This window comes from Erinaceus europaeus, chromosome 8, assembly GCF_950295315.1.
Source record: "Erinaceus europaeus chromosome 8, mEriEur2.1, whole genome shotgun sequence".
In the NCBI taxonomy this organism is placed as follows: Eukaryota; Metazoa; Chordata; class Mammalia; order Eulipotyphla; family Erinaceidae; genus Erinaceus; species Erinaceus europaeus.
The window spans coordinates 2,814,703-2,827,636 of NC_080169.1; the positions used below are offsets into that span (position 1 = coordinate 2,814,703).

The 12,934-nt window shown below is 40.8% G+C and overlaps 1 protein-coding gene across 6 annotated transcripts in view; it reads left to right on the top strand.

Annotated features, from left to right (window-relative positions):
• The window catches only part of BBS9 (Bardet-Biedl syndrome 9), a 420,670-nt gene that overhangs the window by 319,334 nt on the left and 88,402 nt on the right, over nucleotides 1-12,934 (top strand). For all 6 annotated transcript variants that reach the window (XR_009551114.1, XM_060195812.1, XM_060195813.1 and 3 more), the window contains one exon: nucleotides 5,924-6,106. Coding sequence is in view for 5 of the 6 variants with exons in the window: in XM_060195812.1 (XP_060051795.1) it covers nucleotides 5,924-6,106 (183 nt within the window). In the remaining variant the exon portion in view is untranslated. The remainder of the gene's footprint in view (nucleotides 1-5,923; nucleotides 6,107-12,934) is intronic.

Sequence of the window (12,934 nt, forward strand, 5' to 3'; positions counted from 1 at the left end):
AAATAAACAGAACATCCTTTCTTTTGAAATAGCTTCATTAAAGGAACACCATAAAAAAACTAGCTATTTTCTGAAGTCCATAATTTTAAGATCTGGAAATTAAAAAAAAAAAAAAAATCTGTTAAGAAAAAAAAAAAAAACACCTTGTTAGGTTAATATCCTATCCTTTATAAAACATGAATGTACTTGCTTTGTGTTATAACTTTGGGCACATTCTAATATAGACATTTCAATTATAAATGACCTCAGGTTAGACATGCCAACAATAGGAGCACTTTTAAAAAGTATATCATAGGGCGGGGGAGACAGCATAATGGTTCTGAGGGTCTGAGGTCCCAGGTTCAGTCCTCAACACCACCATCAGCCAGAGCTGAGCAGTGTTCTGGTCTTTCTCTCTGTCTCTCTCTCCCTGTCATTAAAATAAAATAAACATTTGAAAATGAGAAATATCTATATATTTTTCTGAGACTTTTTTTTTTAACCAGAGCTCAGCTTTGGCTTATGGTGGAGCAGGAGATTGAACCTGGGACTTTGGAGCCTCAGGCATGAGGAATATCTGTATTTTTGTAATGAATGCGATGTATCAGTAGTGCATTTCCTTGGTAGCAGCTTTATTTGCAAGGTAAAAACCCAATGGGTTGTTTTTATAGGACCAACTTATACACTAGGGTGCTCAGTGGGAAATGAAGAGAATTGTGATCTCAGGCATCCTGTGCTTAGTTTGAGACCACAGGCAAGGTGCACCACTGGCCACCGAGCTCACAGATGCTCTGAGCTTCTGTTTCCTCCTCAGGAAGCAGGGCTGGTGATTCCCACCCCAGAGGGTGCACGTAAGGACCAATGGTAGTCTAGGTGAGCGGCAGCACACAGTGCCTACTGCATAGCTGAGCCAGCTACGTGACCCTTAAACAGCGATGTGTGATGAGGCCCGTGTGCCACACAGGAGATTTGGAGGCAGGTTCAATGGTAAGTTTAGGTGAAGAAAGTGGACATGTTCATGTTCACATATTATGATTCATGTCTACTCTGCTGTTACTGCTGCTGCTGCAGCTTTCCTGTAACCAATTTTAGAGACTGTCTTGGCAGCTGCAAGTATTTGGGATTAATTTTACACTCACTTTATGAGTTGAGCATTTTCCTGCAGGCAGCTAGCTCCCTGGGCCTCATTACTTTGGCATCAACTGATACAGCAGTTGGACAGAGATGTCCTTTGGGGGGTCTCCATTTTATTTGGAAACCTTCAATTTGAAAGAGCATAACAAAAGCCATCAACACATTGTGCCTGAAATCATTAACCTTTATTGTTCCTTAAACCCCTCCCTATATGGAGTTCTGTGGAACACAGGAGGACACACATCTCACACTGCCAGTGCTGAGCTCTGAATAATTGCTCTCGGTCCAGTTTACGTCCTAGTAGCTGGTCGGCCTTATTTCTCAGTTGCAGGTGAGCTGAGAGATGCTCTAGGCTTTGAGTCCGACAGATCGGCATCTTGATGGGTCTAGTTTTTTCCAGCCCCCTCCCATGCTTTCTATTTTTTATTATGTTAATTCTGCTAAATTCATTTGGCTCTCTTAGAGAACAAAGTAAACTTGGCTGCTACGTGTAACACTAAATTGAGAACATGGAGATCTGTTTAGCATTTCATGCTGGCCAGTAGGTCAGGAAGATTTTCCTTGGGGGTAATTTACGTAAGGAATTGTTTATCCCGTTTCTTTCCAATTTCTGTGACCATTGGGGATAGAAGACTCTTTCCACGATGGCACAGGAATGTGTCTTTGCAGCTGCTCAGAGAGGATGATGCTTCTCCTGAATCGATGCCTTTTGCGTTTTGCTCAGGAAAGCCCCCGTGGCTCGGGCTGCTGTCTCGCTGAGAAGTCATTCTTGCTTCACAGCTGTGTTTAGCAAGTTGGGTGGGTCCGTGAACTGACATGCTGTTACACTCAGCAACAATTTCCCCTGATAGTGAGGAACATGTATAAAAGCCTCATTGAAATCCTAGTAAATGCCCGAACTACCGACCGTAATCTGTCTGGTAGCTGTCCGTCGGGTAATGCCCACGCTCTAAAATACTCTCTGACTCCCCATTACCTAGAGTGTCCATACTCTTTAACCTCGACATCCCGCTTCCCTGACAACAGTTGCTCAGACTACTCTTTTGTCTGATTAAATTTTGTTGTTAAACTGGAATAATTGCTCTTCCTGGGACAGGCAGCCTCTGCTTCTCTCCTTCTCCTTTAAGGGTTTATTTATGTGTTTCACAAAGAACATCACTGTTGCGTACACAGAGTCACAGACTGTACTTGGAACCTTATACAGATATCTTCTGCTCTCTGCCACTGAGCCGCTTCCCAGTCTGCGTCTACTTTTCTTCTTCAGTGCATTTGCTTCTATTGTTTTCTTCACTTTCGCTAGTACCTTGTCTTGAGAAAAACATTTATGTGCCTTTTCTCAGTGGGATCCTGATAAACATTTTACACTCAGCTCGTTGTAGAGGAAAGAGTGGATAGCTTTGTAGCGTTTATTTGTTGTTGTTGTTTTTTCCTATGTTCTGAATACTTCCATCAAATCTGGTGTCAAACTATCAGCGTGAGGTCATTGAATGCAATGTTGGGGAAATGGGTCATAGCCTACCATGACAGGATACTTCCAACAAACAGACACAAGGGGCGTGAATAACAAACACCAAGGCCTGATAATAGTGAAATCAGGTAAAGAGTTTAGAGGATTTACTACCTTTGTTTTAAATGCCACTTATTTAAAGTTTATGGAACTTAATTTCTAGTACTCTTAGCAGCTGACTGAGAAAATCCTGGAAAATGAACAGTTAGGTCTATTTCCTGAACCGACTGGGACTGGCTGGACTGTAGCTCTCCTACATCCCTGTGTCCACTGTGCCTTTTCCTTAGTGCCCCGAGCACTCAATAGTAGGTTGGCCATTCTCTGACTCCTGAAGGTGTTCAAGATCACATGCAAGTTTGGAGCGAGAGACTCACTCCAATGTTTGGATCCTGGTCTATCATTTATTAGGTGATGGTCAAGCTCAATACTTAGTTTGCAAGTCCCAGTGCAAAGTGAAAATGTGTGCTCTCCTGAGAAGGCAGGAAGAAAGTGCTATTAAACATAGCCACTAAAATAAAATGCCTTCCCCTTACTTCAGTGTTCTTTTATACCTTCCAACGGTAATTTTTCATTTTTGATTTAAGACCATGGCAAGTTGTGATAAAATTAGTAGGATGTATTTTTTTTACCATGAGTCTTTCTATTATGCATTGACAGTTTTAAATGCAAAAATTTAATTCTGTGAGCTAATGACTCTTCTCTGATCATATGTATGCTCTATTAGCAAAATGCATGTTTAGAAATACAATTGTTAAGGATTTCAAGAGAGAGGTATCAAGACATTAAACCAGGACAAGAACCTTCTAAATCACAGGGGCTGTTGGTAAGCCTTGTGCTCAGTGTGGGCAGATCCCTTACACATCTGCTGAATCTTCGAGGCCTGACTATAAACATAAAGAGAATGTCAACAAAGTCACAAGGGAGGTGGAGAACTGGAAGTATTGATAACCTGGATGGCACAGAGCATAAATCATGGGACAGATTACTATGTAGTCAGTCTCTGCTCAGTTAATGGGGGCGGATATTACTAACACAATAATAAAGTTATCAGTAGGATTCTCTCACAGAACTCAAGGGGCTTCTTTGGTCAGCATTTGCCTCTGACTTGCTTTGTTTCCCCATTAGAAAACTCTTTGAAGGTGCAGATTAACTCTGTCATCACTGAAAGATGTCTGGTGCTTCCTGAAAATTCTTTTTTTTTTAAACTTTAAAATTTTTTTCCCTTTCGTTGCCCTTGTTGTTTATCATTGTCGTTGTCATTATTGTTGTTGTTATTGTTGTCATTGTTGTTGGATAGGACAGAGAGATTGAGAGAGGAGGAGAAGACAGAGAGGGGGCAGTGAAAGATAGACACCTGCAGACCTGCTTCACTGCCTGTGAAGCAACCCCCTGCAGGTGGGGAGCTGGGGGCTTGAACTGGGATCTTTAAGCCGGTTCTTGTGCTTTGTGCCAGAAAATTCTTGTATATACCTGGCACTCAGGAGGTGGCTGTGACCTTGGTTTTTATATGAACTGGACTCATTGATGGCCCCCATAATGAGACTTAATTTGCATCACTCACTGGGAGGGGAAAATATGCATGTTTTAGTTTAGAGAAAGTACCCACTTTTGTCTCTTGGAGGGGATCTCTTGAATTAATGGAGGAGGGACGAGTTCCAAGCCTCTTCTGAGTAAAACAGGCCCCAGGGATATTAACTTTGGCCCATAGTGATCTCTCCCTTTGTTATTCTTTCACACTTACTTTCTGTTCTATACAATTAGAACATTTATGGCAGTGCTTCTTTCCACTAGTGGGTTGTGTATGTATGTTTCTAGTTTGACAAGTTATAAGAGTCTCACGGACTCCAAGCTATCATGTGCTTCTGTTGAATGCAGGTACAAAGTAGCACAGTGCTAGGCTCATGGGAAGCCCCGCACACAATTATACTGTCCTTGGTGCAAACCCCTGAGGTTCCATGGAGAACTGAATGTGAATTGTAAATGCCTTCTCTAACTCTTGTAAACTCTCAACCAAGTGGCCAGTATTCCTGGCCAGTATTCCTGGCATTTTAAGACAAGAACCCTGAATTACTTTGTCTTGCCCTAATCTATGTGTCTTGCCCAGGGAGTGTTTCCCAGACATCCAGAGAACTCTCCTTACAGCCGCACATGAAATTTAAAGACCACACAGCTGCAGACTGCTTGTTTGCATGATGGATAACTGTTTAATAAACCCTCTAGGACAGTGTCACTAAGCCATGAAGTATCACCACATGGATCATCTTCTCTAGATTTCTGAAGCCCATTTGGTCTCTAGTCCCTCAAGCTGGTGAGAACTAGCAAGAAAGTGCTTCCATTGTCTTGTTACTCCTGTTCGGGGACCCGTCAGATGACTTGAGCCTCTGTGCCAGCCATTAATCACCTTTAATGAGTAAGAAATCCACCAAGACAGTAAAATCAAGTAAAGCGCAAACGCCAATGGGAAGTCTTGAATACTCCATGAAGTCATTGCTTTAGCTCTCTTTCCATCAAATTGTTGCTTTAGCTCTTTTCCACAGGATTATTTAAGATCAAAACAGACAGACAGACCCCAGTTCTTCCCCCTGCCTTTTTTACCCTAAGCATATTTGGCATTACAAAGCTAACACACCCTGATTTTTTTTTTTTTTTTTTTTAGTTTTAGGTTCAGTGGGCTGGTGCCTGACATTGAATTATTTTCTGTAAATAATGCTGTAATGAAGTTACCAGTTTTAAATATGTTAAGTATTTTTAAATTGGGCTGGGGAGATAACATAATGGTTATGCAGAAGATTTTCATGCCTAAGGCTCTGATCCCAGGTTCAATCCGCAGCACCATTATAAGGCAGAGCTGCGCAATGCTGGGGTGCACCTCTCTCTCTCTTTCTTTCTCTCTCTCTCCCTTCTATCTGTCTCTAATTAAATTTAAAATAATTTTTAAATCAATCTCTATGACTAGTAATAAATACTATAATAACTGTGTTAAAATTTCTTATATCCTTTCATATTGAAAAAGGTCAGTTCGTGGTGAGGTAGACACTGAACAATGTCCCCCTTTAAGCTCATTTCATGGATATTTTCTTCTCTTCACCATATCGATTTGGAATTACTTTGGACAGTTTTTTTTTTTTAAGAAGGAAGTGAACAGATGAATGATAACTCTCTTATTATTCAGCATAGCTTGTGTTTGCAGAAGACAAAGTTCATCAAGTTGTTTTAAAGAAAAACAAGAGTGTGCCAAATGTAATTTGCGGAGGACTTGAGAATTGTGAAATTATCCCTAACTGAACTATGTGATTTCTGCAGGTAATCGCTCTAGCAGATGCAGTAGAAGAAAACCAAGACAGTCTGTTCCAGTCATTTGCCAGGCTGAAAAGTGCCACCCATCTGGTGATTCTACTGATTGGGCTGTGGCAAAAGCTCAGTGCTGACCAGATCGCTATTCTAGAAGCAGCATTTCTGCCACTGCAGCGGGACACTCAAGAACTGGTAAGGACCCTTGAGCCCATGGCGGGAATGACCAGTGTTATTGAGAAGTGGTGTGAGCGAGATAGCACATGGCTATCGTGTCTTCCTTCACCCAGATCCTGTTTTCTTTAAACCATTACAGAAGTGTCAAAGAAAGGTCTGTTTTCTAGATCTAATTTTAAACGAGGTGCACAGTCCAGTTTTGTGTGACACCCAGTCTATTTTTTACGTATTCTTCAGTCACTCACGAGCCAGGGAAGTAGTCATCTGACCACCCGTGTAATGCTAGTAAACCTTCAGATTAGCTAATCCTTTCCTTTTCCTTTAGAGAAAACAGTGCCACCATTTAAATTACTAAATGTTCTTAAATTTAAGTGTCACTTCAAGGGTTAGGGAGAACTGAGATACCCTTGCTAAATGATGGGAAGGCTTACTTGCATCTAGGTACTTCTTTATATATAGCTGTAAGCTCTTTTATTCTCTTCAGCTAGGAAGTTCAGAATAAAAATGGAAAAATGAGGGTTGGCATTTGTAGCTTTCAGTATGGAATTATCAAAAATAAAATATCTCAGATTTCTTGAATTGTTAAGTTATATATTAAAAAGGTGAATTATATATATATATATACATAATACTATATAATATATATTTAAATGGTGGAATTGTCGAGGTATATATTAAAAACCGTAAATTCAGCTTCATCACCTCATCTTGGATGGAACTTTTTTATTATGTTAGATAATAAAAAAGAAAGACAAGGATGAATATGGGATGATCTCACTCATGGGCAGAACATAAGAATCAAGTACAGAAAGGGGAAACACAGTAAACCTTGGCCTGGTTTTGGTATATGACACCAAAGCAGAGAACTTTGAGGAAGGAGGGCATGAAGGGGTGGGGTCCTGGCATATGATGGAGAGATAAGACCTGAGCTGGGGGATTGTGTTTTGCAGATACCTATCATGGTGAAATGAGAAGTTTACCCATTTGTCAACAACTGTATTATAAATCACTCACCTCCAATTCAAACAAAGGAGGAAAAAAGATTATTTAATTTAAACATGTTCCTATAACGTAGCTGATGCACTGTTCTATTGATATTTTAGGCTTGGAGAATTAAGTGTCTTTCTGAAGCAATTAGATCATAGAACCCAGATTTAGACTTAGGCTTGTTTATTTGTTTTCTTGTTTTTAATTTTTTTTTAAATTTTAATTTATTTATAAAAAGGAAACATTGACTAAACTATAGGATAAGAGGGATACAACTCCACACGGTTCCCACCACCAGAACTCCGTATCCCATCCTGTCCCCTGATACCTTTCCTATTCTTTATCCCTCTGGGAGTATGGACCCAAGGTCATTGTGGGATGCAGAAGGTGGAAGGTCTGACTTCTGTAATTGCTTCCCCGCTGAACATGGGCATTAACAGGTAGATTCATACTCCCAGCCTGTCTCTCTCTTTCATTCCCTAGTGGGGCAGGGCTCTGGGGAAGTGGAGCTCCAGGACACATTGGTGGGGTTGTCTGTCCAGGGAAGTCTGGTCAGCATCATGCTGGCATCTGAAACCTGATGGCCGAAAAAAGAGTTAACATACAAAGCCAAACAAGTTGTTGAATAATCATGAACTTGAAAGGCCAGAATAGTGCAGATGGAGAGTTGGGGTGGGGGGTCCTCCGTTTTGTAGATAGTAAGGCCTATTTATTTCTAAAGCACGTGTTCTAACTAGTATACTGTATTTTAGTGAACAGCCATGAACATGATTTTGAAAATCATATGCTTTGTTAGTTGAATCTCATTTTCTACAGTTCAGACAAAGAATTGCCAGATTAAAAAAAAATCAAGCCATATCTTATTTCCTAAATAAATTAGTCATAAACAAATTGGCGAAAAATAGAGCATGTTTTTCTATGTTGACACAATCAATTCCAGCTAACTTTGTCTTTTAAATAGCTAGAAATGGAGATACAAATAATAGAAAATAAAGAATATATTGGTTAGGATCACATTAATAGCAATTACAGTCTCTTTGCAACTCAAGGTTTGGTAGCAAAAAATACAGTTCCCATTTTCACCACTAGTGACAGAGTCCCTCTGGTCAAGTTGATGAGCTATTCTAAATATTACTCTTTTTTGCTCTAAATAAATAAACTTTTTAAAAGGTAGGAAAAAGTGTTAAAATGATACTAAAACAGTACAACAGATACTAAAAGCAAGACTTTATACCTCCTATATATTCCCTCATCCTGACATTTTATTTGATATTTTATGTTGCTTTAAATAAGAAAAATTAAAAAAACTTTATTATACCATGAATTTTATAATTTGTAATGCCAGTTTTAATATAAATGCAAAAGCATTAAATTCATAAGTGGAATCATCAAAATTATACAATATGGGCTTCATAGTTCAGACATGCATAAGTATTTTATTCTTATAGAAACTTGGAATCAATAGACAAACTGATCTGCATTTGTTTTAACTTTTCTTAGTGATTTAACAGTGGCTCACAAGATTATGAGTTTATAGGGATTACAGCTGTACACTGTACCCACCACCACAGTTCCGTGTCCCCTGTTCCCAGTGATGACTGCCGTAGTTCCCAGAGTCCTAGAGACAGCTGTACTTCTTGTTCTTGGAAGCTCACACGTTTCAATTCTCTATATTCTGCACATCAGGGAGACCATATGGTAATTGTCTTTTTACCTCCTTGCTTACTTCACAAAGCATAATTACCTACACTTCTATCTGTTTTGCCCTGGAGGATGTGATGATTTTTTTTTTTTTTTTTGCATTGACTGCATGTCCCATAATTTCCTTATCTAGTCATCTGTGGATGGGCATTTAGGCTGTTTCTGTTCCTTGGCTATTGTGAATGATGCAGCTAACTATAAACATAGTGGTGCTTATAGCCCTTCACATCAGTGTTTCATGGCCTTTGGCTATATGCCTCTGCGTGGTGTTGCTTAATCAGAAAGTGTTTTCATTTTATTTTTTAATAAATATATTTGTTTTATTTTAATGAGACAGAGAATGAAGAGGGGAGGGAAGGGAGAAGGAGAGGGAGGGGAGAGGGGAAAAGAGGAGAGGGGAGGGGCGAGAGAAGTGCAGCAGAGCACTATTTATGTTTGGCTTGTGGTGATGTATGGTCATCGAACCTAGGACTTTGGACCCTCAGGTCTGAAAGTCACTTTGCATCACCACTGTACTGTCTCCTGTCAGGTATTTCCATTTTCATTTGAGTACTGCTCAGACTGCTTCCTGTAGGGGTTGCTGTACCAGTTTGCATTCCCACCAGCAGAGTAACAGAATCCCACTGTTATTTATTATTGGATAGAGATGGAGAAATTGAGCTGGGAGGGGGCGATAGAGAGGGAGAGAGTCTGAGAGACACCTGCAGCCCTGCTTCACCACTCATGAAGCCATCCCCCTCCAAGTGGGGATCAGGGACTTGAACCTGGATCCTTGCGCACTGTAATGTGAGTGCTTAACTAGGTGTGCCACCACCTGGCCCCCTTTCTATATATTTTATAGTTTGAGGTCTAATATATGGATCTTTGAACTATTTTGAATTAATTTGTGTGTGTGTTGTTAGGTGGTGGTATAGTTCATTTTTCTACATGTTACTGTCCAGTTTTTCCAGCACCATTTATTGAAGAGAATGCCTTTTCTCCCAGGGAATGGTTTTGGCCCCTTTGTCATATACTAGTTGCCTATATATGTGTGGGCTCATTTCTAAGCTTTCTATCTTGTTTCTTTAGATGGAATGCCTATTTTTGGTCTTTTTAAAATTTAGATTAAATTTATTTATAAAAGATAAACTAGAAAATATTAAAAAAAAAACCCATAGGATAAGAGGAGTAAAATTCCATACATTTTCCACTGCCAGGGTTGCATATCCCATCCCCTCCACTAGATTCTTTCCTACTCTTTATCCCTCTGGGAGTATGGACTCAGGATCACTATGGGGTACAGAAGGTCGAAGGTCTGGCCTCTGTAATTGCTTCTTTGCGGAACATGGGCGTTGGCAGGTGGATTCATATTCCCACTTTGCCCCCACCTTTGCCTAGTGAGGTGGGGCTCCGGAGAGATGGGGTTCCAGGGTACATCGGTGAGGTTATCTGCCTGGGAGAGTCAGGTTGGTGTCATGGTGGCACCTGCAACTTGGTGTCTGAAAAAACATTAAGATGTAAAGAAGAGCAAATTGTTTATAATCTGGAACCTAAAGGCAGGTATATAGCAGATGAGATTTGGGGTCTCCATTTTGGAAAAAGCTAGGAGGTCTATTTTAGGTATATTCCAAGGAGCCCATGACTTTACTAGTTTTTGGCTGAGCCCGACAGCAAACATACAGGTGGACCAAAGGTATTATCTGGGGAGATGGTGTCAGGGCTGGAAATAGGACTAGACAGCTGCATCAGGGAAGAGAGTAGCTCCCAAATCTGGAGAAAGTATATAAATACCGTGAACTGTAAACCCCATCTTTTTTATTTGGAGCCTATAGTCAGTGCAAGAGCCCGTGTAACCTCTGCATCCCTATAGGTCTGAGCTCACATTCTATGGTCATAGCTAGGAACGTTCTAGGCTGCACCCATTGCCAGACCCGTCTTCCTCGAGTGGTAGGGGATTTTGGTCCAACCTTTCTTTCAAGAATGGTGCAGTCCCTACTATTGTTGATCCACATTGAGGGCAAGGTCCTATAGAGGCCCACAGAGGGGTCCATTATGTTGTTGCCGGTGGAGATGACTAGTGACAGTGATGAGAAGGATCTGTTAGAGGTCTAGACCCATCATGTCTTTGTGGGAATCCCAGGACTCCCTGACTAGGGGCCTGGGAGATGAGGTGGCCTGGTAGTGAAACAAAGAGCCATTGTTAAAGTGTGCCAGTCTCTTGCTCAAATCCAGCTTTTGTAGTCCTTATTTTGTCTGACAAGGTTAGCCTTGGAGTGATTAAAGGAAGTGAAATAGGAAGTAGGTGAGGAGAGTATCTACATCTAAGTAGAAACTATTTGATTAAGTACCATATGGTGTCTTTTTTTGGTCTTTCTACTTGCTTGCTGCACTTATTGGTTCACTGAAAACCATTGTGTACTTTTGCTTTAAGGTCTATATTTTCTCCTAACTTACAGACGGACATATGTGCACATGTGCCCTGTCTCTTGGGCCCTGGCTCTTACCTAGGTGTTGGGGCTTTATTAGGAAGTGCACCACCCGAAATGGAGTGAAGGAGTCCTAGGAGCAGGAACAGTCTCACCAGAGTGCTGAAGCACTGCCATCGCAGGCCTGTTGTCTGTGGACACAGTCCCAAGTGAAGCCTGTAGATACAGCTGTACGGAAATAGCATTAGATGGCATGAGGCATGGTGAGGTCTTATGCGATACAGAAAGTCCTAGCAATGGGACTTAAAAGTCAACCAAATCTCCAAATAACTTGGTTACAATAATAACTGGATATGGCCTTTTTTTTAAATTTTATTTTCCCTTTTGTTGCCCTTGTTTTTTTTGTTGTTTGTTTGTTTTTAATATTTATTTTATTTATTTATTCCCTTTTGTTGCCCTTGTTGTTTTATTGTTGTAGTTATTATTGTTGTTGTCGTTGTTGGATAGGACAGAGAGAAATGGAGAGAGGAGGGGAAGACAGAGAGGAGGAGAGAAAGATAGACACCTGCAGACCTGCTTCACCGCCTGTGAAGCGACTCCCCTGCAGGTGGGGAGCCAGGGTTCGAACCAGGATCCTTATGCCAGTCCTAGTGCTTTGCGCCACCTGCGCATAACCCGCTGCACTACAGCCCAACTCCCTGGCTATGGCCTTTTAAACCCTAAGACAGCAGGATCCCTCCCCATCCTTTATAAAGCCCATATTTCTCCCAGTCCTCAAACTCTGGGGCACGGCTCATTGTTACCAGGCTTCTCTCGACCCATACCAATTGTTGCTGTATCTGCTGGTCTCAACCTAATCAATGCAACCAGTACCGCCTCTTGGTTTTTGTTTTGTTTTGTTTTGTTTTGTTTTGTTTTGTTTGTTTTTAGGGTAGACAGAGAAGGACAGACATGAACTGGGAACTGGGTCAGGTACATGGCAAAGCAGCGCACTATCCAAGTGAGCTATTATTTTGGCCCAGACACATAGAGGATTGTTTTAAATCTCTTCTCTGAATTTGGTGAGGTTAGAAGGCATGTATGCTTGTTAAATCTACTGAATTAATTAATGAGATAAGACATTTGATAGAAATATAACTGGAGAAGAATGACTCAGAAGAGATATTTATACTGCTTGTTACGCTGTTCACCTTTAATTAGGTTGTGGTATTCTATTCGGACTTGTCCTGTTGAGACAGCATATCTATGTATATGGGAGAGGAAGGATGATTGTTCACTCTAAATTGTGTGCATACAATCTGTGGTTTTGACATGTGAGTTCACAGTCCCCCACCTTATGCTTTAGACCTCACAAATAAATGTTATGTGATGGGTATCCCATTGAGATGTGACAGTGAAATATGCAAACCTGAAATAACTTGGAAGGAGGGTGAGGTGGGAAGGAAAGGAGTCTCTGACCAGAATGTTGAAAATATATCCCATATTGAAGTTATTATGATACCACAAAAATCTGAATGTAATTCAGAGGGTTTGGTTGAGAGTGGATGGCAGGACACGTGTGAAGGAGAAAACTTCAGACATGTGGACAACATTTTCAGAGGTCTCAGCTCCAGGTCAGATGTCCCCACAGTTATTGAGAGCAAAAGAAAGAGATCCAGAGAGCTTGTATTTACCTTTAAAGCAGGACTGCATATTGATTTGTTCTATTTTTGTTTGCATGGCAAGTGTCTAAAGGCAGGCGTAAGGCCATAAA